We start from the raw sequence: 25899 nt of genomic DNA, 5'->3' as shown, positions 1-25899 counted from the left end.
CTTTGTCAGCTGCTTCTCCTTCCAGCCATCACTCACCTGCTTCTCTTTGTCAGCTGCTTCTCCTTCCAGCCATCACTCACCTGCTTCTCTCTGTCAGCTGCTTCTCCTTCCAGCCATCACTCACCTGCTTCTCTTTGTCAGCTGCTTCTCCTTCCAGCCATCACTCACCTGCTTCTCTTTGTCAGCTGCTTCTCCTTCCAGCCATCACTCACCTGCTTCTCTCTGTCAGCTGCTTCTCCTTCCAGCCATCACTCACCTGCTTCTCTCTGTTAGCTGCGTCTCCTTCCAGCCATCACTCACCTGCTTCTCTCTGTCAGCTGCGTCTCCTTCCAGCCATCACTCACCTGCTTCTCTCTGTCAGCTGCATCTCCTTCCAGCCATCACTCACCTGCTTCTCTCTGTCAGCTGCATCTCCTTCCAGCCATCACTCACCTGCTTCTCCTTCCAGCCATCACTCACCTGCTTCTCTCTGTCAGCTGCGTCTCCTTCCAGCCATCACTCACCTGCTTCTCTCTGTCAGCTGCTTCTCCTTCCAGCCATCACTCACCTGCTTCTCTCTGTCAGCTGTGTCTCCTTCCAGCCATCACTCACCTGCTTCTCTCTGTCAGCTGCGTCTCCTTCCAGCCATCTCTCACCTGCTTCTCTTTGTCAGCACTTCCTGTGTATCTATTTCCCCATCAGTTTTACATATAGTTTATCTGTGATGGCGAGGGGTTGGTCTTCTGATGTTACATGTGACTCATTGAAGCAGAGCAAAGTTCATGCATTGGATATAAGCTGTGTAAATATCAGGGAACAGTGAATATCAGGGAACAGTGAGTAGCTGTGTAAATATCAGGGAACAGTGAATATCAGGGAACAGTGAGTAGCTGTGTAAATATCAGGGAACAGTGAATATCAGGGAACAGTGAATATCAGGGAACAGTGAGTAGCTGTGTAAATATCAGGGAACAGTGAATATCAGGGAACAGTGAGTAGCTGTGTAAATATCAGGGAACAGTGAATATCAGGGAACAGTGAATATCAGGGAACAGTGAATATCAGGGAACAGTGAATATCAGGGAACAGTGAATATCAGGGAACAGTGAGTAGCTGTGTAAATATCAGGGAACAGTGAATATCAGGGAACAGTGAGTAGCTGTGTGAATATCAGGGAACAGTGAGTAGCTGTGTGAATATCAGGGAACAGTGAATATCAGGGAACATTGAATATCAGGGAACAGTGAGTAGCTGTGTGAATATCAGGGAACAGTGAGTAGCTGTGTAAATATCAGGGAACAGTGAGTAGCTGTGTAAATATCAGGGAACAGTGAGTAGCAGGGAACAGTGAGTAGCTGTGTGAATATCAGGGAACAGTGAATATCAGGGAACATTGAATATCAGGGAACAGTGAGTAGCTGTGTGAATATCAGGGAACAGTGAGTAGCTGTGTGAATATCAGGGAACAGTGAGTAGCTGTGTAAATATCAGGGAACAGTGAGTAGCTGTGTAAATATCAGGGAACAGTGAGTAGCAGGGAACAGTGAGTAGCTGTGTGAATATCAGGGAACAGTGAGTAGCTGTGTGAATATCAGGGAACAGTGAGTAGCTGTGTGAATATCAGGGAACAGTGAGTAGCTGTGTGAATATCAGGGAACAGTGAGTAGCTGTGTGAATATCAGGGAACAGTGAGTAGCTGTGTGAATATCAGGGAACAGTGAGTAGCTGTGTGAATATCAGGGAACAGTGAGTAGCTGTGTGAATATCAGGGAACAGTGAGTAGCTGTGTGAATATCAGGGAACAGTGAGTAGCTGTGTGAATATCAGGGAACAGTGAATATCAGGGAACAGTGAGTAGCTGTGTGAATATCAGGGAACAGTGAGTAGCTGTGTGAATATCAGGGAACAGTGAATATCAGGGAACATTGAATATCAGGGAACAGTGAGTAGCTGTGTAAATATCAGGGAACAGTGAGTAGCTGTGTAAATATCAGGGAACAGTGAGTAGCTGTGTAAATATCAGGGAACAGTGAGTAGCAGGGAACAGTGAGTAGCTGTGTGAATATCAGGGAACAGTGAGTAGCTGTGTGAATATCAGGGAACAGTGAGTAGCTGTGTGAATATCAGGGAACAGTGAGTAGCTGTGTAAATATCAGGGAACAGTGAGTAGCTGTGTAAATATCAGGGAACAGTGAGTAGCAGGGAACAGTGAGTAGCTGTGTGAATATCAGGGAACAGTGAATATCAGGGAACATTGAATATCAGGGAACAGTGAGTAGCTGTGTAAATATCAGGGAACAGTGAGTAGCTGTGTAAATATCAGGGAACAGTGAGTAGCAGGGAACAGTGAGTAGCTGTGTGAATATCAGGGAACAGTGAGTAGCTGTGTGAATATCAGGGAACAGTGAGTAGCTGTGTGAATATCAGGGAACAGTGAGTAGCTGTGTGAATATCAGGGAACAGTGAGTAGCTGTGTGAATATCAGGGAACAGTGAATATCAGGGAACAGTGAGTAGCTGTGTGAATATCAGGGAACAGTGAGTAGCTGTGTGAATATCAGGGAACAGTGAGTAGCTGTGTGAATATCAGGGAACAGTGAGTAGCTGTGTGAATATCAGGGAACAGTGAGTAGCTGTGTGAATATCAGGGAACAGTGAGTAGCTGTGTGAATATCAGGGAACAGTGAGTAGCTGTGTGAATATCAGGGAACAGTGAGTAGCTGTGTGAATATCAGGGAACAGTGAGTAGCTGTGTAAATATCAGGGAACAGTGAGTAGCTGTGTAAATATCAGGGAACAGTGAGTAGCTGTGTAAATATCAGGGAACAGTGAGTAGCTGTGTAAATATCAGGGAACAGTGAGTAGCTGTGTAAATATCAGGGAACAGTGAGTAGCAGGGAACAGTGAGTAGCTGTGTGAATATCAGGGAACAGTGAGTAGCTGTGTGAATATCAGGGAACAGTGAGTAGCTGTGTGAATATCAGGGAACAGTGAGTAGCTGTGTGAATATCAGGGAACAGTGAGTAGCTGTGTGAATATCAGGGAACAGTGAGTAGCTGTGTAAATATCAGGGAACAGTGAGTAGCTGTGTAAATATCAGGGAACAGTGAGTAGCTGTGTAAATATCAGGGAACAGTGAGTAGCTGTGTAAATATCAGGGAACAGTGAGTAGCTGTGTAAATATCAGGGAACAGTGAGTAGCAGGGAACAGTGAGTAGCTGTGTGAATATCAGGGAACAGTGAGTAGCTGTGTGAATATCAGGGAACAGTGAGTAGCTGTGTGAATATCAGGGAACAGTGAATATCAGGGAACATTGAATATCAGGGAACAGTGAGTAGCTGTGTAAATATCAGGGAACAGTGAGTAGCTGTGTAAATATCAGGGAACAGTGAGTAGCTGTGTAAATATCAGGGAACAGTGAGTAGCAGGGAACAGTGAGTAGCTGTGTGAATATCAGGGAACAGTGAGTAGCTGTGTGAATATCAGGGAACAGTGAGTAGCTGTGTGAATATCAGGGAACAGTGAATATCAGGGAACATTGAATATCAGGGAACAGTGAGTAGCTGTGTAAATATCAGGGAACAGTGAGTAGCTGTGTAAATATCAGGGAACAGTGAGTAGCAGGGAACAGTGAGTAGCTGTGTGAATATCAGGGAACAGTGAGTAGCTGTGTGAATATCAGGGAACAGTGAGTAGCTGTGTGAATATCAGGGAACAGTGAGTAGCTGTGTGAATATCAGGGAACAGTGAGTAGCTGTGTGAATATCAGGGAACAGTGAATATCAGGGAACAGTGAGTAGCTGTGTGAATATCAGGGAACAGTGAATATCAGGGAACAGTGAGTAGCTGTGTGAATATCAGGGAACAGTGAGTAGCTGTGTGAATATCAGGGAACAGTGAGTAGCTGTGTGAATATCAGGGAACAGTGAGTAGCTGTGTGAATATCAGGGAACAGTGAGTAGCTGTGTGAATATCAGGGAACAGTGAGTAGCTGTGTGAATATCAGGGAACAGTGAGTAGCTGTGTAAATATCAGGGAACAGTGAGTAGCTGTGTAAATATCAGGGAACAGTGAGTAGCTGTGTAAATATCAGGGAACAGTGAGTAGCTGTGTAAATATCAGGGAACAGTGAGTAGCTGTGTAAATATCAGGGAACAGTGAGTAGCAGGGAACAGTGAGTAGCTGTGTGAATATCAGGGAACAGTGAGTAGCTGTGTGAATATCAGGGAACAGTGAGTAGCTGTGTGAATATCAGGGAACAGTGAGTAGCTGTGTGAATATCAGGGAACAGTGAGTAGCTGTGTGAATATCAGGGAACAGTGAGTAGCTGTGTAAATATCAGGGAACAGTGAGTAGCTGTGTAAATATCAGGGAACAGTGAGTAGCTGTGTAAATATCAGGGAACAGTGAGTAGCTGTGTAAATATCAGGGAACAGTGAGTAGCTGTGTAAATATCAGGGAACAGTGAGTAGCAGGGAACAGTGAGTAGCTGTGTGAATATCAGGGAACAGTGAGTAGCTGTGTGAATATCAGGGAACAGTGAGTAGCTGTGTGAATATCAGGGAACAGTGAGTAGCTGTGTGAATATCAGGGAACAGTGAGTAGCTGTGTGAATATCAGGGAACAGTGAGTAGCTGTGTGAATATCAGGGAACAGTGAGTAGCTGTGTGAATATCAGGGAACAGTGAGTAGCAGGGAACAGTGAGTAGCTGTGTGAATATCAGGGAACAGTGAGTAGCTGTGTGAATATCAGGGAACAGTGAGTAGCTGTGTGAATATCAGGGAACAGTGAATATCAGGGAACATTGAATATCAGGGAACAGTGAGTAGCTGTGTAAATATCAGGGAACAGTGAGTAGCTGTGTAAATATCAGGGAACAGTGAGTAGCAGGGAACAGTGAGTAGCTGTGTGAATATCAGGGAACAGTGAGTAGCTGTGTGAATATCAGGGAACAGTGAGTAGCTGTGTGAATATCAGGGAACAGTGAGTAGCAGGGAACAGTGAGTAGCTGTGTGAATATCAGGGAACAGTGAGTAGCTGTGTGAATATCAGGGAACAGTGAGTAGCTGTGTGAATATCAGGGAACAGTGAGTAGCTGTGTGAATATCAGGGAACAGTGAGTAGCTGTGTGAATATCAGGGAACAGTGAGTAGCTGTGTGAATATCAGGGAACAGTGAATATCAGGGAACATTGAATATCAGGGAACAGTGAGTAGCTGTGTAAATATCAGGGAACAGTGAGTAGCTGTGTGAATATCAGGGAACAGTGAGTAGCAGGGAACAGTGAGTAGCTGTGTGAATATCAGGGAACAGTGAGTAGCTGTGTGAATATCAGGGAACAGTGAGTAGCTGTGTGAATATCAGGGAACAGTGAGTAGCTGTGTGAATATCAGGGAACAGTGAGTAGCTGTGTGAATATCAGGGAACAGTGAGTAGCTGTGTGAATATCAGGGAACAGTGAGTAGCTGTGTGAATATCAGGGAACAGTGAGTAGCTGTGTGAATATCAGGGAACAGTGAATATCAGGGAACATTGAATATCAGGGAACAGTGAGTAGCTGTGTGAATATCAGGGAACAGTGAGTAGCTGTGTAAATATCAGGGAACAGTGAGTAGCTGTGTAAATATCAGGGAACAGTGAGTAGCAGGGAACAGTGAGTAGCTGTGTGAATATCAGGGAACAGTGAGTAGCTGTGTGAATATCAGGGAACAGTGAGTAGCTGTGTGAATATCAGGGAACAGTGAGTAGCTGTGTGAATATCAGGGAACAGTGAATATCAGGGAACATTGAATATCAGGGAACAGTGAGTAGCTGTGTGAATATCAGGGAACAGTGAGTAGCTGTGTAAATATCAGGGAACAGTGAGTAGCTGTGTAAATATCAGGGAACAGTGAGTAGCAGGGAACAGTGAGTAGCTGTGTGAATATCAGGGAACAGTGAGTAGCTGTGTGAATATCAGGGAACAGTGAGTAGCTGTGTGAATATCAGGGAACAGTGAGTAGCAGGGAACAGTGAGTAGCTGTGTGAATATCAGGGAACAGTGAGTAGCTGTGTGAATATCAGGGAACAGTGAGTAGCTGTGTGAATATCAGGGAACAGTGAGTAGCTGTGTGAATATCAGGGAACAGTGAGTAGCTGTGTGAATATCAGGGAACAGTGAATATCAGGGAACATTGAATATCAGGGAACAGTGAGTAGCTGTGTGAATATCAGGGAACAGTGAGTAGCTGTGTAAATATCAGGGAACAGTGAGTAGCTGTGTAAATATCAGGGAACAGTGAGTAGCTGTGTAAATATCAGGGAACAGTGAGTAGCTGTGTAAATATCAGGGAACAGTGAGTAGCTGTGTAAATATCAGGGAACAGTGAGTAGCTGTGTAAATATCAGGGAACAGTGAGTAGCAGGGAACAGTGAGTAGCTGTGTGAATATCAGGGAACAGTGAGTAGCTGTGTGAATATCAGGGAACAGTGAGTAGCTGTGTGAATATCAGGGAACAGTGAGTAGCTGTGTGAATATCAGGGAACAGTGAGTAGCTGTGTGAATATCAGGGAACAGTGAGTAGCTGTGTGAATATCAGGGAACAGTGAGTAGCTGTGTGAATATCAGGGAACAGTGAATATCAGGGAACAGTGAATATCAGGGAACAGTGAGTAGCTGTGTGAATATCAGGGAACAGTGAGTAGCTGTGTGAATATCAGGGAACAGTGAGTAGCTGTGTGAATATCAGGGAACAGTGAATATCAGGGAACAGTGAGTAGCTGTGTAAATATCAGGGAACAGTGAGTAGCTGTGTAAATATCAGGGAACAGTGAGTAGCTGTGTAAATATCAGGGAACAGTGAGTAGCAGGGAACAGTGAGTAGCTGTGTGAGTAGCAGGGAACAGTGAGTAGCTGTGTGAATATCAGGGAACAGTGAGTAGCTGTGTGAATATCAGGGAACAGTGAGTAGCTGTGTGAATATCAGGGAACAGTGAGTAGCTGTGTGAATATCAGGGAACAGTGAGTAGCTGTGTGAATATCAGGGAACAGTGAGTAGCTGTGTGAATATCAGGGAACAGTGAGTAGCTGTGTGAATATCAGGGAACAGTGAGTAGCTGTGTGAATATCAGGGAACAGTGAGTAGCTGTGTGAATATCAGGGAACAGTGAGTAGCTGTGTGAATATCAGGGAACAGTGAGTAGCTGTGTGAATATCAGGGAACAGTGAATATCAGGGAACAGTGAATATCAGGGAACAGTGAGTAGCTGTGTGAATATCAGGGAACAGTGAGTAGCTGTGTGAATATCAGGGAACAGTGAATATCAGGGAACATTGAATATCAGGGAACAGTGAGTAGCTGTGTAAATATCAGGGAACAGTGAGTAGCAGGGAACAGTGAGTAGCTGTGTGAATATCAGGGAACAGTGAGTAGCTGTGTGAATATCAGGGAACAGTGAGTAGCTGTGTGAATATCAGGGAACAGTGAGTAGCTGTGTGAATATCAGGGAACAGTGAGTAGCTGTGTGAATATCAGGGAACAGTGAGTAGCTGTGTGAATATCAGGGAACAGTGAGTAGCTGTGTGAATATCAGGGAACAGTGAGTAGCTGTGTGAATATCAGGGAACAGTGAGTAGCAGGGAACAGTGAGTAGCTGTGTGAATATCAGGGAACAGTGAGTAGCAGGGAACAGTGAGTAGCTGTGTGAATATCAGGGAACATTGAATATCAGGGAACAGTGAGTAGCTGTGTAAATATCAGGGAACAGTGAGTAGCAGGGAACAGTGAGTAGCTGTGTGAATATCAGGGAACATTGAATATCAGGGAACAGTGAGTAGCTGTGTGAATATCAGGGAACATTGAATATCAGGGAACAGTGAGTAGCTGTGTAAATATCAGGGAACAGTGAGTAGCAGGGAACAGTGAGTAGCTGTGTGAATATCAGGGAACATTGAATATCAGGGAACAGTGAGTAGCTGTGTAAATATCAGGGAACAGTGAGTAGCTGTGTAAATATCAGGGAACAGTGAGTAGCAGGGAACAGTGAGTAGCTGTGTGAATATCAGGGAACAGTGAGTAGCTGTGTGAATATCAGGGAACAGTGAGTAGCTGTGTGAATATCAGGGAACAGTGAGTAGCTGTGTGAATATCAGGGAACAGTGAGTAGCTGTGTGAATATCAGGGAACAGTGAGTAGCTGTGTGAATATCAGGGAACAGTGAGTAGCAGGGAACAGTGAGTAGCTGTGTGAATATCAGGGAACAGTGAGTCGCTGTGTGAATATCAGGGAACAGTGAGTAGCTGTGTGAATATCAGGGAACAGTGAATATCAGGGAACATTGAATATCAGGGAACAGTGAGTAGCTGTGTAAATATCAGGGAACAGTGAGTAGCTGTGTAAATATCAGGGAACAGTGAGTAGCTGTGTAAATATCAGGGAACAGTGAGTAGCAGGGAACAGTGAGTAGCTGTGTGAATATCAGGGAACAGTGAGTAGCTGTGTGAATATCAGGGAACAGTGAGTAGCTGTGTGAATATCAGGGAACAGTGAATATCAGGGAACATTGAATATCAGGGAACAGTGAGTAGCTGTGTAAATATCAGGGAACAGTGAGTAGCTGTGTAAATATCAGGGAACAGTGAGTAGCTGTGTAAATATCAGGGAACAGTGAGTAGCTGTGTAAATATCAGGGAACAGTGAGTAGCTGTGTAAATATCAGGGAACAGTGAGTAGCTGTGTAAATATCAGGGAACAGTGAGTAGCTGTGTAAATATCAGGGAACAGTGAGTAGCTGTGTAAATATCAGGGAACAGTGAGTAGCTGTGTAAATATCAGGGAACAGTGAGTAGCAGGGAACAGTGAGTAGCTGTGTGAATATCAGGGAACAGTGAGTAGCTGTGTGAATATCAGGGAACAGTGAGTAGCTGTGTGAATATCAGGGAACAGTGAGTAGCTGTGTGAATATCAGGGAACAGTGAGTAGCTGTGTGAATATCAGGGAACAGTGAGTAGCTGTGTGAATATCAGGGAACAGTGAGTAGCTGTGTGAATATCAGGGAACAGTGAATATCAGGGAACAGTGAATATCAGGGAACAGTGAATATCAGGGAACATTGAATATCAGGGAACAGTGAGTAGCTGTGTGAATATCAGGGAACAGTGAGTAGCTGTGTAAATATCAGGGAACAGTGAGTAGCTGTGTAAATATCAGGGAACAGTGAGTAGCTGTGTAAATATCAGGGAACAGTGAGTAGCTGTGTAAATATCAGGGAACAGTGAGTAGCAGGGAACAATGAGTAGCTGTGTGAATATCAGGGAACAGTGAGTAGCTGTGTGAATATCAGGGAACAGTGAGTAGCTGTGTGAATATCAGGGAACAGTGAGTAGCAGGGAACAGTGAGTAGCTGTGTGAATATCAGGGAACAGTGAGTAGCTGTGTGAATATCAGGGAACAGTGAGTAGCTGTGTGAATATCAGGGAACAGTGAGTAGCTGTGTGAATATCAGGGAACAGTGAATATCAGGGAACATTGAATATCAGGGAACAGTGAGTAGCTGTGTAAATATCAGGGAACAGTGAGTAGCTGTGTAAATATCAGGGAACAGTGAGTAGCTGTGTGAATATCAGGGAACAGTGAGTAGCAGGGAACAGTGAGTAGCTGTGTGAATATCAGGGAACAGTGAGTAGCTGTGTGAATATCAGGGAACAGTGAGTAGCTGTGTGAATATCAGGGAACAGTGAGTAGCTGTGTGAATATCAGGGAACAGTGAGTAGCTGTGTGAATATCAGGGAACAGTGAGTAGCTTTGTAAATATCAGGGAACAGTGAGTAGCTGTGTAAATATCAGGGAACAGTGAGTAGCAGGGAACAGTGAGTAGCTGTGTGAATATCAGGGAACAGTGAGTAGCTGTGTGAATATCAGGGAACAGTGAGTAGCTGTGTGAATATCAGGGAACAGTGAGTAGCTGTGTGAATATCAGGGAACAGTGAGTAGCTGTGTGAATATCAGGGAACAGTGAGTAGCTGTGTGAATATCAGGGAACAGTGAGTAGCTGTGTGAATATCAGGGAACAGTGAGTAGCTGTGTGAATATCAGGGAACAGTGAGTAGCTGTGTGAATATCAGGGAACAGTGAGTAGCTGTGTGAATATCAGGGAACAGTGAGTAGCTGTGTGAATATCAGGGAACAGTGAGTAGCTGTGTGAATATCAGGGAACAGTGAGTAGCTGTGTGAATATCAGGGAACAGTGAGTAGCTGTGTGAATATCAGGGAACAGTGAGTAGCTGTGTGAATATCAGGGAACAGTGAGTAGCTGTGTGAATATCAGGGAACAGTGAATATCAGGGAACAGTGAATATCAGGGAACAGTGAATATCAGGGAACAGTGAATATCAGGGAACAGTGAGTAGCTGTGTGAATATCAGGGAACAGTGAGTAGCTGTGTGAATATCAGGGAACAGTGAGTAGCTGTGTAAATATCAGGGAACAGTGAGTAGCAGGGAACAGTGAGTAGCTGTGTGAATATCAGGGAACAGTGAGTAGCTGTGTGAATATCAGGGAACAGTGAGTAGCTGTGTGAATATCAGGGAACAGTGATTAGCTGTGTGAATATCAGGGAACAGTGAGTAGCTGTGTGAATATCAGGGAACAGTGAGTAGCTGTGTGAATATCAGGGAACAGTGAGTAGCTGTGTGAATATCAGGGAACAGTGAGTAGCTGTGTGAATATCAGGGAACAGTGAGTAGCTGTGTGAATATCAGGGAACAGTGAGTAGCTGTGTGAATATCAGGGAACAGTGAGTAGCTGTGTGAATATCAGGGAACAGTGAGTAGCTGTGTGAATATCAGGGAACAGTGAGTAGCAGGGAACAGTGAGTAGCTGTGTGAATATCAGGGAACATTGAATATCAGGGAACAGTGAGTAGCTGTGTAAATATCAGGGAACAGTGAGTAGCTGTGTAAATATCAGGGAACAGTGAGTAGCTGTGTAAATATCAGGGAACAGTGAGTAGCTGTGTAAATATCAGGGAACAGTGAGTAGCAGGGAACAGTGAGTAGCTGTGTGAATATCAGGGAACAGTGAGTAGCTGTGTGAATATCAGGGAACAGTGAGTAGCTGTGTGAATATCAGGGAACAGTGAATATCAGGGAACAGTGAGTAGCTGTGTGAATATCAGGGAACAGTGAGTAGCTGTGTGAATATCAGGGAACAGTGAGTAGCTGTGTGAATATCAGGGAACAGTGAGTAGCTGTGTGAATATCAGGGAACAGTGAGTAGCTGTGTGAATATCAGGGAACAGTGAGTAGCTGTGTGAATATCAGGGAACAGTGAGTAGCTGTGTGAATATCAGGGAACAGTGAATATCAGGGAACAGTGAGTAGCTGTGTGAATATCAGGGAACAGTGAGTAGCTGTGTGAATATCAGGGAACAGTGAATATCAGGGAACATTGAATATCAGGGAACAGTGAGTAGCTGTGTAAATATCAGGGAACAGTGAGTAGCTGTGTAAATATCAGGGAACAGTGAGTAGCAGGGAACAGTGAGTAGCTGTGTGAATATCAGGGAACAGTGAGTAGCTGTGTGAATATCAGGGAACAGTGAGTAGCTGTGTGAATATCAGGGAACAGTGAATATCAGGGAACATTGAATATCAGGGAACAGTGAGTAGCTGTGTAAATATCAGGGAACAGTGAGTAGCTGTGTAAATATCAGGGAACAGTGAGTAGCTGTGTAAATATCAGGGAACAGTGAGTAGCAGGGAACAGTGAGTAGCTGTGTGAATATCAGGGAACAGTGAGTAGCTGTGTGAATATCAGGGAACAGTGAGTAGCTGTGTGAATATCAGGGAACAGTGAGTAGCTGTGTGAATATCAGGGAACAGTGAGTAGCTGTGTGAATATCAGGGAACAGTGAGTAGCTGTGTGAATATCAGGGAACAGTGAGTAGCTGTGTGAATATCAGGGAACAGTGAGTAGCTGTGTGAATATCAGGGAACAGTGAGTAGCTGTGTGAATATCAGGGAACAGTGAGTAGCTGTGTGAATATCAGGGAACAGTGAGTAGCTGTGTGAATATCAGGGAACAGATTGTGTGGAGCTGATGCCCTAACATTTATTAAACAGGAACAAGTGTCGGGGGACGAACAGGACGCTAGGCCACTCTGAACACCTGGTTCAGTGGTATCTAGTTCAGGGGAGCTGGGTTCCTTGGGTCAGTGTGGGAATTGCACCCTATTCAATTTATAATGCACTATGGGGCCATAGGGCTCTGATCTAAACTAGTGCACTGAATAGGGAATAGGGTGCCAGGCAAGGTGTCCTCTCCAGTTATGACCTGCCCTCCCTTCTCTCCCAAACAAGGCCTATTCTGCTATTGGATAGAATAGCCAAGCTAATACAGAGATGATGCCTGTGGTTTCTCTATCATGGGTTTAAACTGGGAAAGATTTGGCACTAATGAAACTCAATGTAGCCCTGTGGTGGAGGCTGAAGGTGTCTATTGACAGCTGGAACAGTGATACATTAGATTGATACTTTATTGGTTCCAGATCCAACTCTCTCATTATACTGAGAGTTGATTGGTTCCAGATCCAACTCTCTCATTATACTGAGAGTTGATTGGTTCCAGATCCAACTCTCTCATTATACTGAGAGTTGATTGGTTCCAGATCCAACTCTCTCATTATACTGAGAGTTGATTGGTTCCAGATCCAACTCTCTCATTATACTGAGAGGTGTGTGTGTGTGTGTGTGTGTGTGTGTGTGTGTGTGTGTGTGTGTGTGTGTGTGTGTGTGTGTGTGTGTGTGTGTGTGTGTGTGTGTGTGTGTGTGTGTGTGTGTGTGTGTGTGTGTGTGTGTGTGTGTGTGTCAAATGAGCACATCTCTTCTGGAGCACAGCACAGTGGGATGTAGCTAGTTCTGCAGCCTGTAAAGCCAGCCCTGCAGCCTGTAAAGCCAGCCCTGCAGCCTGTAAAGCCAGCCCTGCAGCCTGTAAAGCCAGCCCTGCAGCCTGTAAAGTCAGCCCTGCAGCCTGTAAAGCCAGCCCTGCAGCCTGTAAAGCCAGCCCTGCAGCCTGTAAAGCCAGCCCTGCAGCCTGTAAAGCCAGCCCTGCAGTCAGTAAAGCCAGCCCTGCAGTCAGTAAAGCCAGCCCTGCAGTCAGTAAAGCCAGCCCTGCAGCCTGTAAAGCCAGCCCTGCAGTCAGTAAAGCCAGCCCTGCAGTCAGTAAAGCCAGCCCTGCAGCCAGTAAAGCCAGCCCTGCAGCCAGTAAAGCCAGCCCTGCAGTCAGTAAAGCCAGCCCTGCAGCCAGTAAAGCCAGCCCTGCAGCCAGTAAAGCCAGCCCTGCAGTCAGTAAAGCCAGCCCTGCAGCCAGTAAAGCCAGCCCTGCAGCCAGTAAAGCCAGCCCTGCAGCCTGTAAAGCCAGCCCTGCAGCCTGTAAAGCCAGCCCTACAGTCAATAGTCAGCCCTACAGCCTGTAAAGCCAGCCCTACAGTCAATAGTCAGCCCTACAGCCTGTAAAGCCAGCCCTACAGCCTGTAAAGCCAGCCCTACAGCCTGTAAAGCCAGCCCTACAGCCTGTAAAGCCAGCCCTACAGCCAGTAAAGCCAGCCCTACAGCCAGTAAAGCCAGCCCTACAGCCAGTAAAGCCAGCCCTGCAGTCAGTAAAGCCAGCCCTGCAGTCAGTAAAGCCAGCCCTGCAGCCAGTAAAGCCAGCCCTGCAGCCAGTAAAGTCAGCCCTACAGCTGCTGTGACTGTACTGATGTGTTTCAGGACACAGAACAGCTCATCTAGTTAGCTTGAGCCTCCATGGTCCCACAGCTGATGATGCAGAGGAAAGTTAACACATTATTGTGTGTGTGTGTGTGTGTGTGTGGAATGAGCGACTGGGTAGACCCACTCAGTCCTGACAGATTTGCATATTCTTCTCTTTTGTCTGCAAGAAACGGAGGTGTTATCCACCAGGGACATTCTCCACACTCTGCTTCCTGTTTCCTCCTGTATGTCTCCGTGTCGCCAAGCTCAAAACCTGATACATTTTGTAATATGCCCTGTCTACAAAATATTGGTATTGAAAACACTGTTCTTTCGAATAGAAATATTGACCCAATATTGTATCGGTGTTAGATGTGCTGTGCTGGAAGTTTTTAGAAGTTAACAAGCGTGATATGTAGTCTATTTCACGGTGTGTATTTTCTCATTCTGAGGAATTGGTGCGAAAGGGTCTCGATTGGCCGGTTAATTCTGTATGCAGCTCATCAGACTGGAGACATGTGTACACACACACACACACACACACACACACACACACACACACACACACACACACACACACACACACACACACACACACACACACACACACACACACACACACACACACACACACACACACACACACACAATCTGTTCCTATCAAGCTTCACTGGAACAAAGTGACTTGTCTCGGTGCCTGTTAGATGGTTTTCCTGCCAGTTCCCGTCTGTTTTGGGGGCATCCCAAATGGTCTGGACCACACAGGCCTCGACCATACGGTCATTTATATACAACATGCATTTAAAACAACTCTGATTTCAGCCTTCCTATGTGTCCATGGGCAGGTTTCTCCCCCATGTAGAAATGTGACATCTTTCTCACTAACCACGTTTCCATTCACAGTTTTGATGTGAGTTAAGTCATACCCTATTAAAAAACATATCCCAACAGCTGTGAAGAAAGCGGGTAGTTTCGGGACATATAAAATATACCAACAGCTGTGAAGAAAGCAGGTCGTTTCGGGACATATAAAATATCCCAACAGCTGTGAAGAAAGCAGGTTGTTTCGGCACATTTCTGAAATATCCCAACAGCTGTGAAGAAAGCAGGACGTTTCGGGACATTTAAAATATCCCAACAGCTGTGAAGAAAGCGGGTCGTTTCTGGACAATTTAAAATATCCCAACAGCTGTGAAGAAAGCGGGTCGTTTCTGGACAATTTAAAATATCCCAACAGCTGTGAAGAAAGCAGGTCGTTTCGGGACATTTAAAATATCCCAACAGCTGTGAAGAAAGCAGGACGTTTCGGGACATTTAAAATATCCCAACAGCTGTGAAGAAAGCAGGTCGTTTCGGGACATTTAAAATATCCCAACAGCTGTGAAGAAAGCAGGTCGTTTCGGGACATTTAAAATATCCCAACAGCTGTGAAGAAAGCAGGTCGTTTCGGGACATTTAAAATATCCCAACAGCTGTGAAGAAAGCAGGTCGTTTCGGGACATTTAAAATATCCCAACAGCTGTGAAGAAAGCAGGTCGTTTCGGGACATTTAAAATATCCCAACAGCTGTGAAGAAAGCAGGTCGTTTCGGGACATTTAAAATATCCCAACAGCTGTGAAGAAAGCAGGACGTTTCGGGACATTTAAAATATCCCAACAGCTGTGAAGAAAGCAGGTCGTTTCGGGACATTTAAAATATCCCAACAGCTGTGAAGAAAGCAGGTCGTTTCGGGACATTTAAAATATCCCAACAGCTGTGAAGAAAGCAGGTTGTTTCGGGACATTTAAAATATCCCAACAGCTGTGAAGAAAGCAGGTCGTTTCGGGACATTTAAAATATCCCAACAGCTAATAATAATTATAATAAATAAAAAAATGGCAACAGATATGTTCAACACGGTGGGATGTTTCTGTGACAGTAATATTAATTATGTGAGAAAATGAGGTAGAAACACCTTTATGGGTAAATATTGACATAATAACTGTATTGAAGTAAAGCCTGGAGTAACGTGATGACATGGAGTAACGTGATGACATGGAGTAACGTGATGACATGGAGTAACGTGATGACATGGAGTAACGTGATGACATGGTGTAACGTGATGACATGGAGTAACGTGATGACATGGGGTAACGTGATGACATGGAGTAACGTGATGACATGGAGTAACGTGATGACATGGAGTAACGTGATGACATGGAGTAACGTGATGACATGGGGTAACGTGATGACATGGGGTAACGTGATGACATGGAGTAACGTGATGACATGGAGTAACGTGATGACATGGAGTAACGTGATGACATGGAGTAACGTGATGACATGGAGTAACGTGATGACATGGAGTAACGTGATGACATGGAGTAACGTGATGACATGGAGTAACGTGATGACATGGAGTAACGTGATGACATGGAGTAACGTGATGCCATGGAGTAACGTGATGCCATGGAGTAACGTGATGCCATGGAGTAACGTGATGCCATGGAGTAACGTGATGCCATGGAGTAACGTGATGCCATGGAGTAACGTGATGCCATGGAGTAACGTGATGACATGGAGTAACGTGATGACATGGAGTAACGTGATGACATGGAGTAACGTGATGACATGGAGTAACGTGATGACATGGAGTAACGTGATGACATGGAGTAACGTGATGACATGGAGTAACGTGATGACATGGAGTAACGTGATGACATGGAGTAACGTGATGACATGGGGTAACGTGATGACATGGGGTAACGTGATGACATGGGGTAACGTGATGACATGGGGTAACGTGATGACATGGAGTAACGTGATGACATGGAGTAACGTGATGACATGGAGTAACGTGATGACATGGAGTAACGTGATGACATGGAGTAACGTGATGACATGGAGTAACGTGATGACATGGAGTAACGTGATGACATGGAGTAACGTGATGACATGGAGTAACGTGATGACATGGAGTAACGTGATGACATGGAGTAACGTGATGACATGGAGTAACGTGATGACATGGAGTAACGTGTTGACATGGAGTAACGTGATGACATGGAGTAACGTGTTGACATGGAGTAACGTGATGACATGGAGTAACGTGATCAGGACCTCCGAATGGGGCGAAGGTTGACCTTCCAACAGGACAACGACCCTAAGTACACAGCCAAGACAAAGCAGGAGTGGCTTTTGGGACGAGTCTCTGAATGTCCTTGAGTGGCCCAGACTTGAACCCGATGGATTATCTCTGGAGACCTGAACATAGCTGTGCAGCGACGCTCCCCATCCAACCTGACAGAGGTGGAGAGGATCTGCAGAGAAGAACGGGAGAAACTCCCCAAATACAGAGGTGCCAAGCTTGTAGCATCATAGCCAAGAAGACTCAAGGCTGTAATCACCGTCAAGTGCTTCAACAAAGTACTGAGTAAATGGTCTGAATACTTGTTTAAATGTTCAACTTTTCTAAAAACTTGTTTTTCCTTTTATGTGGGCAATTTTAATAAGTTTTAGTATAAGGCTGTAACGTACCATTGTGGGAAAAGTCAAGGGGTCTGAATACTTTCCGATTGCACTGTGTATAGGTTTCACATTTAGCCTTGGCCAAAAAGGGAATAGGCCATGTCGCCCTGCTGAGTGCCTCCTGCGTCGCCCTGCTGAGTGCCTCCTGCGCCGTTGTGCGTCGCCCTGCTGAGTGCCTCCTGCTCCGTTGTGCGTCGCCCTGCTGAGTGCCTCCTGCTCCGTTGTGCGTCGCCCTGCTGAGTGCCTCCTGCTCCGTTGTGCGTCGCCCTGCTGAGTGCCTCCTGCGCCGTTGTGCGTCGCCGTGCGCCGCCAGACTCAGTGGTGCAGTCATGTTCAAACATGTCATCACCGTTGACGACGGCTGCCAAACATGGTGGATATAGTATCGGAGAATCGCCCAACCTTTCTGTATAGCGACTAGGGATGGCATTTGAGGAACACATGGCTTTGTCATCAGCAACACCATCTGCTAGCCAGGCATTGTCTTTTTGAATGTATTTCATGTTCCTCCTCCCTCTAAAACATCTTCCTGTTCCCTTCTTGTTGTTCCCCAGCAGAGGGCTTGGATGTTGTCCAAGTTATGCTCTATAAGTGGAAGGAAATGCGTGATGGGAAGTGGAATCAATCACAGGATGTTGTTTTTCTGATTGTGTGTACGGATTAGTCTGGTCTACGGGTCTGACTGTGTGTACGGACCAGCCTGGTCTACGGGTCTGACTGTGTGTACGGACCAGCCTGGTCTACGGGTCTGACTGTGTGTACGGACCAGCCTGGTCTACGGGTCTGACTGTGTGTACGGACCAGCCTGGTCTACGGGTCTGACTGTGTGTACGGACCAGCCTGGTCTACGGGTCTGACTGTGTGTACGGACTAGCCTGGTCTACGGGTCTGACTGTGTGTACGGACTAGCCTGGTCTACGGGTCTGACTGTGTGTACGGACCAGCCTGGTCTACGGGTCTGACTGTGTGTACGGACCAGCCTGGTCTACACTGTCAGATCTTGGACCAGGCTATGTACTTATCAATGTCCTCTATCTTCCAGAAGTCAAAACAACCAGTGTTGATCTGTTAAGGACTTCCATACTTCGCTCTTTCCTTTTTTTCTTTCCACGATCTTCCAGTCGACTGTGATTTATGTAGATGCATTCCCCTACACGCTACGACTGGCCCTCGTCTGATGTGAGAGCAGAGTGGTTGTGGTGTGTGTTTTTAGTGTGTCAATGTGTTTTAGTAAGAGTACAGTACGGACCACCCCCATGCTGGCCGCGGGGGGAGAGATTTTGGGGCAGGTGGCAACTGGTGTGTGACTGACTACAAGGTATTTTCAGGGATTTGTGAACGGGCCAAGCTGCACAGTGTGTGTGTGTGTGTGTGTGTACATTGTGTGCTTGCACGTGTCCTGCAACTGCTGGTGTGTAAGCACATAATGGTATGCAGGTCAGGCTCACAGAGGGCGTTCCATACAGTGGTTCTGCACTGCAGTTCTCCTCCTGTCCCCGTCCACCATAGAATTCCATGGTCCACGTCAGTGTGATGCCAGAGAGAAGAAGAGAGGGGGAGTTACAATGTGCTCCAGTGCTTCAGGCATGTTCACCTTGACTTGGCATCAGCGTGTGTGTGTGTGTGTGTGTGTGTGTGTAGTCTAGGCTTCTAGTCTGTAAAGAGAGTAATCTGGAATATGTTTTAGCTCCCCAGAGCTCTGTAGAACAGGGAGCTATAAACTATTGAACAAGCTCTTCTCTGTCCAGACTCCTGCAGCAGGGTTTGTGAGGTAGGTGGTATGTTTCTAGAATCTTCAATATAACACATTTACTGTCCTGGAAATGACAGGAGTCTCTACAGGTTCGTACAGCAACACCTTACTGTCCTGGAAATGACAGAATGACAGGTCTTTGTAGCCTCATGGGGGGTGAAAGAAATGAAGATTAGATGAGTGTCAGACTTAGCCAGGAGGGGGAGAGGGAGAGGGGGAGAATTTGTAACCATTGACTGCAGACTGTGACTGACTTTTCAGTGTGTAATGTTGACTTGTAATTCTCTGTCTGGGTCTAATTCTTGATATAAGTATATCAATGAATGTCAACACTGTTTTCATGTAGACATACTGGCTTGGCTTGGGCCATATATCCTATAGATCATATCTGGGTGTATTTGGACATGTCAACAATCATTTTATTACCATAAAAATATTCATTTTGGGGTTTGGGGCCCCTCCCCTGCTGCGTGCTACACCAGTCCTTATCTGGTTACCGCCCTAATACTGGCAAATACAAACAATTCATAACAAGAAATTCAAAATAAGAACTAATTTCCTCCCTCCCTTCCTGTCTCCTCTCCCTCTTCTCCTTCTCCTCCTTTAGGCTCCTTACCAGGCTACCGACCCCCACCCTTTCTGGCCAACAATCCGACCCCACCACCAGGCCTCAGTTACCCCTGTCCAGCTGGAGGAGGACCCTCCACCACCTCTACCAGTCCAGCCAGGCCGGTCAGTCCACAGCGGTCAGCGGGGAGTATCAGGCCAGCAGCCAAGCTGGAGGGAGCCGGAGGAGGAGGGGAGCTGGAGCCGCAGCAGAGGCCCTCAGGGGCCGAGGCCCCGGGCTTCATGTTGAGGTATAGAGGCTGTGGTACCGCTGCTACAGATGCTGATGGCACCACTACGGAGCAGATGGATCCGAGAGAGCAGCAGCAGGAGGAGGATGATGTCGTCTCAGACGGACACACACACAACGGGGTAACTCTGAGGGTGAGTGAAGCTTTTAGACTATCTGGGTTGATGATACCCACTGGTACGGCTGAGTGAACACACACACACACACACACACACACACACACACACACCGTCCCTCCCGAGGTTAGAGACACACACACACACACCGTCCCTCCCGAGGTTAGAGACACACATACACACACCGTCCCTCCCGAGGTTAGAGACACACACACACACACACACACACACACACACCGTCCCTCCCGAGGTTAGAGACACACACACACACACACACCACACACACACCACACACCACACACACACCGTCCCTCCCGAGGTTAGAGACACACACACGCGCACACACACCACGCACACACACCGTCCCTCCCGAGGTTAGACACACACACACACGCACACACCGTCCCTCCCGAGGTTAGACAGACACACACACACACACACACCACGCACACACCGTCCCTGCCGAGGTTAGACACACACGCACACACCGTCCCTCCCGGGGTTAGACACACACACACACACACACAACAATAAAGCTCCCACAGACACTCATCACAATAACCGTGTCCCATTTAAGAGACGCCACAGCTCTCTGTGAGGGAGAAATAAGATTTCATACATCCTGGGCTCAGCTGGCAGAGCGAGATAATGATCCAATCAGCATGAGAGCTCAGTACTCCTCATCATCCCATCTCCATCTCATTTCCTGCCTCTCTCACTGTGCTGCTGTGACGTCTGTATTGTACTTCACTAACGAAGAGGACTTCAGTAAAGATCTATACTCCACCATTCTCACAACAGGCATATTCTTGCTCTAAGACGGAGAAATCCAAGTGTGTGTGTGTGACTGTAACTGTGTGTGTGAGATTCAAAGAGCCAAGCAGGCATCCTATGTCTTTGGTGTACTATTGCTTTCATTTAGGCCCGGGAGAGAGAAGCCTGTCTGCCCCCTGAGGCATGAGACAACACAATGGTTTAATGATCTGTGTCTGTTCTGCTGCTGCTAGTTCGTGAGACTGCTGCATCACAGAGGGCTGAATACAGGCAGTCAAGCTGGCCTGGCCAGGAGAAATACACTGCAGGTCAGTGTTTCTCAGAGGGCTGAATACAGGCAGTCAAGCTGGCCTGGCCAGGAGAAATACACTGCAGGTCAGTGTTTCTCAGAGGGCTGAATACAGGCAGTCAAGCTGGCCTGGCCAGGAGAAATACACTGCAGGTCAGTGTTCCTCAGAGGGCTGAATACAGGCAGTTCAGCAGGTAGCAGATTCTCTGGCCTGGAGTGGGAGATCCCTAGTTGTTCCACCACTAGTCAACTAGCCCAATGCTCAAGCCCTTGACTAGTTGGGTGACGTGAACTAGCTAGGTCAAAAAATGTGGAACGGCAGGATGTTTCCAAGGAACACAAATGAAATTGAGAAACCCACCCCTACATAGACCTAACAGGAATGTGGGCGTCGCCCCAGCAGTGCTGTCCCATCCAGTCACATCACATGCTCTTCAGTCACGTAGACCTGAGTTGAGGAGAAACTCCCTGAAAGTGATCTGAAGGTCTTACCCCGCCAGACATCCACCCTGCTGTGTAAGGCAAGCGTTCCTAGCTTGCTGGGGCCTCAGGCAGTGGAATAGCTTTACTGCCTTCCTCGGAGATGACCTGAGGTCAGGTCTAACGGTAGGAGATGACCTGAGGTCAGGTCTAACGGTAGGAGATGACCTGAGGTCAGGTCTAGGTCAGGTCTAACGGTAGGAGATGACCTGAGGTCAGGTCTAACGGTAGGAGATGACCTGAGGTCAGGTCTAACGGTAGGAGATGACCTGAGGTCAGGTCTAAGATGACCTGAGGTCAGGAGATGACCTGAGGTCAGGTCTAACGGTAGGAGATGACCTGAGGTCAGGTCTAACGGTAGGAGATGACCTGAGGTCAGGTCTAACGGTAGGAGATGACCTGAGGTCAGGTCTAACGGTAGGAGATGACCTGAGGTCAGGTCTAACGGTAGGAGATGACCTGAGGTCAGGTCTAACGGTAGGAGATGACCTGAGGTCAGGTCTAACCTGGTAGGAGATGACCTGAGGTCAGGTCTAACGGTAGGAGATGACCTGAGGTCAGGTCTAACGGTAGGAGATGACCTGAGGTCAGGTCTAACGGTAGGAGATGACCTGAGGTCAGGTCTAACGGTAGGAGATGACCTGAGGTCAGGTCTAACGGTAGGAGATGACCTGAGGTCAGGTCTAACGGTAGGAGATGACCTGAGGTCAGGTCTAACGGTAGGAGATGACCTGAGGTCAGGTCTAACGGTAGGAGATGACCTGAGGTCAGGTCTAACGGTAGGAGATGACCTGAGGTCAGGTCTAACGGGAGATGACCTGAGGTCAGATGAGATGACCTGAGGTCAGGTCTAACGGTAGGAGATGACCTGAGGTCAGGTCTAACGGTAGGAGATGACCTGAGGTCAGGTCTAACGGTAGGAGATGACCTGAGGTCAGGTCTGAAGGACCTGAGGTCAGGTCTAGGAGATGACCTGAGGTCAGGTCTAACGGTAGGAGATGACCTGAGGTCAGGTCTAACGGTAGGAGATGACCTGAGGTCAGGTCTAACGGTTGTTTCCTTGTCTTCTGCACCCGTTTTGGTCAATAGTGAGCACACACACAACCCCCACCACACACACAGCGTTAATCCCTGGCTTCTGATCTGTGTTTAGTCTTTCATGTAAAGCCAGCCCTGTGATGCCTGGTAACCCAATACAGCTGCTGTTGATATTCAGGAGAGGAGAGCAGCCTGCCATGTTGCTCTCCCCGGTTGGTCCTGGATGCTGCTGTGTGGTCTGGGCTGATGGGTAGAAGGCCTGTTATCAAAATATGGTTTGGCTTTGGATGATTTAAACAGTCTGGGTCTGGGGTATAGGGCCTGGACTGGGGTATAGGGCCTGGACTATAGGACTGGGGTATAGGGCCTGGCCTGAGCTATAGGGCTGGGTGTCATTACCTCGGTCATCACAGTAGTAATGACAGCCCACTGCCTCCTTAACAGGTCTCATCAGAGCTACTGTAGCAGTGGTGTCACCATACCTGGAAACTAGACTCCTCGTGCCAGCAGTTGGCCCCTCGCCCCAGCAGTTGGCCCCTCGCCCCAGCAGTTGGCCCCTCGCCCCAGCAGTTGGCCCCTCGCCCCAGCAGTTGGCCCCTCGCCCCAGCAGTTGGCCCCTCGCGCCAGCAGTTGGCCCCTCGCTCCAACAGTTGGCCCAAGGTGTTTTTGTCAAGTAACCTTCAAGCAGAGTATAGCTGATTTGTTTATCTAAGACAGTGGTTCCACAACTCTTTATAGTATGCCATCATTGTAAGCCCCACACACGCTATACAACACATTTATTAAACAGAAGAATGAGTGAGTTCGTCACAACCCGGCTCAAGGGAAGTAACAACCCGGCTCAGGGGAAGTAACAACCCGGCTCAGGGGAAGTAACAACCCGGCTCAGGGGAAGTAACAACCCGGCTCAGGGGAAGTAACAACCCGGCTCAGGGGAAGTAACAACCCGGCTCAGGGGAAGTAACAACCCGGCTCAGGGGAAGTAACAACCCGGCTCAGGGGAAGTAACAACCCGGCTCAGGGGAAGTAACAACCCGGCTCAGGGGAAGTAACAACCCGGCTCAGGGGAAGTAACAACCCGGCTCAGGGGAAGTAACAACCCGGCTCAGGGGAAGTAAAACAAAGAACTCCTATAGGACCAGGGCACAAAATAATAATAATAATAATAATAATCAATAATTTTGCTCTTTATTTAACAATCTTACATATGAAACCTTATTTGTTCATTGAAAATTGAATAACTCACCACAGGTTAATGAGAAGGGTTTTGCTTGAAAGGATGCACATAACTCTGCAATGTTGTATTGGAGAGTCTTGTCTTAAATCATTTTCCACACTCAGCCTGTGCCTGTATTCAGTTGTCATGCTAGTGAGGGCCGAGAATCCACTCTCACATAGGGGTAAGTGGTTGCGAAGGGCATCCGTGTCTTAACAATGTGATTTGCCCAGGCAGGATACTCTGAGCCCAGTCCAGAAAGCAGTGACTTCTGATTTGCCCAGGCAGGATACTCTGAGCTCAGTCCAGAAAGCAGTGACTTCTGATTTGCCCAGGCAGGATACTCTGAGCTCAGTCCAGAAAGCAGTGACTTCTGATTTGCCCAGGCAGGATACTCTGAGCTCAGTCCAGAAAGCAGTGACTTCTGATTTGCCCAGGCAGGATACTCTGAGCTCAGTCCAGAAAGCAGTGACTTCTGATTTGCCCAGGCAGGATACTCTGAGCTCAGTCCAGAAAGCAGTGACTTCTGATTTGCCCAGGCAGGATACTCTGAGCTCAGTCCAGAAAGCAGTGACTTCTGATTTGCCCAGGCAGGATACTCTGAGCTCAGTCCAGAAAGCAGTGACTTCTGATTTGCCCAGGCAGGATACTCTGAGCTCAGTCCAGAAAGCAGTGACTTCTGATTTGCCCAGGCAGGATACTCTGAGCTCAGTCCAGAAAGCAGTGACTTCTGATTTGCCCAGGCAGGATACTCTGAGCTCAGTCCAGAAAGCAGTGACTTCTGATTTGCCCAGGCAGGATACTCTGAGCTCAGTCCAGAAAGCAGTGACTTCTGATTTGCCCAGGCAGGATACTCTGAGCTCAGTCCAGAAAGCAGTGACTTCTGATTTGCCCAGGCAGGATACTCTGAGCTCAGTCCAGAAAGCAGTGACTTCTGATTTGCCCAGGCAGGATACTCTGAGCTCAGTCCAGAAAGCAGTGACTTCTGATTTGCCCAGGCAGGATACTCTGAGCTCAGTCCAGAAAGCAGTGACTTCTGATTTGAAGTGACTTTCCCACAGAACCGCTTGTTGTAATTTTCGACGAGGCTCTCTTATTCAGATATCGGTAAGTGGACTGGAGGCAAGGCATGAAAGGGATAACGAATCCAGTTGTCATCTGTTTCGGGAAAGTACCTGCGTAATTGCACACCCAACTCACTCGGGTGCTTTGCGATATTACATTTAACGTTGTCCGTCAGCTTGAGTTCATTTGCACACAAATCATACAATGATGGAAAGACCTGTGTGTTGTGCTTGTTATTAATGCAGACAGAAGAGGTCCAACATCTTAATCATAGCCTCAATTTTGTCCTGCACAATGAGTATTGTTGTGGAGAGTCCCTGTTATCTTAGATGCAGATCATTTAGGCGAGGGGAGAAAAAAACATCACCCAGAAAGGCCAGTCGTGTGAGAAACTCGTCATCATGCAAGCGGTCAGAGACAAGTGAAAATGATGGTCAGTAAAGACAACTTTAAGCTCGTCTCTCAATAAATATATTTTTTTAAACGTGTCAACACTTTCCCCCTTGATAACCAGCGCGTCTCTGTATGTTGTAGAAGCGTTACATGGTCGCTGCCCGTATCATTGCATAATGCAGAAAATACACGAGAGTTCAAGGGGCCTTGCTTTAACAAAGTTAACCGTTTTCACTGTAGTGTCCAAAACGTCTTTCAAGCTGTCAGGCATTCCCTTGGCAGCAAGAGCCTCTCTGTGGATGCTGCAGTGTACCCAAGTGACTTGGTGACCCAAGTGCTTGCACGTGCGTTACCTCTCCACTATGTCTTCCTGTCATGGCTTTTGCGCCATCAGTACAGATGCCAACATGAGCAGCAGCTACGTTTGGCTACATTCAGACAGTTAGTGGAATTCCCCTGAGAGAGTAATGTTTAATGTGATTGAATGTTAATTATTTGACTACCTGTATTTGACATTGTTTTGTTATTTCGCTGAACACCTAGATGGTTTCATTTTATTTTTGGCAGTGAAACGAGGCTACTCAGGCGAGAGAAAAACCTCTCCCAAATGTATAGCCCCATTGGAAAATATAAATGGACTGTGAAAATGTGAACTTCTTAATTTATTTTTTAAGTAGATATTTAAAAAAAATGTGAATCACAATT

At 46.8% G+C, this 25899-nt stretch overlaps 1 protein-coding gene across 1 annotated transcript in view; it reads left to right on the top strand.

Annotated features, from left to right (window-relative positions):
• The window catches only part of LOC123994358 (adiponectin receptor protein 2-like), an 87592-nt gene that overhangs the window by 11230 nt on the left and 50463 nt on the right, over positions 1-25899 (top strand). Inside the window, exon 2 of the mRNA XM_046296864.1 lies at positions 19575-19957. Coding sequence (XP_046152820.1) covers positions 19817-19957 — 141 coding nt within the window. The 5' untranslated portion in view covers positions 19575-19816. The remainder of the gene's footprint in view (positions 1-19574; positions 19958-25899) is intronic.

Source organism: Oncorhynchus gorbuscha, linkage group LG14 (assembly GCF_021184085.1).
Source record: "Oncorhynchus gorbuscha isolate QuinsamMale2020 ecotype Even-year linkage group LG14, OgorEven_v1.0, whole genome shotgun sequence".
NCBI classification, from domain to species: Eukaryota; Metazoa; Chordata; class Actinopteri; order Salmoniformes; family Salmonidae; genus Oncorhynchus; species Oncorhynchus gorbuscha.
The sequence above is the reverse complement of the archived record's forward strand: the minus strand, read 5'-3'. Positions and strand labels throughout refer to the sequence as shown.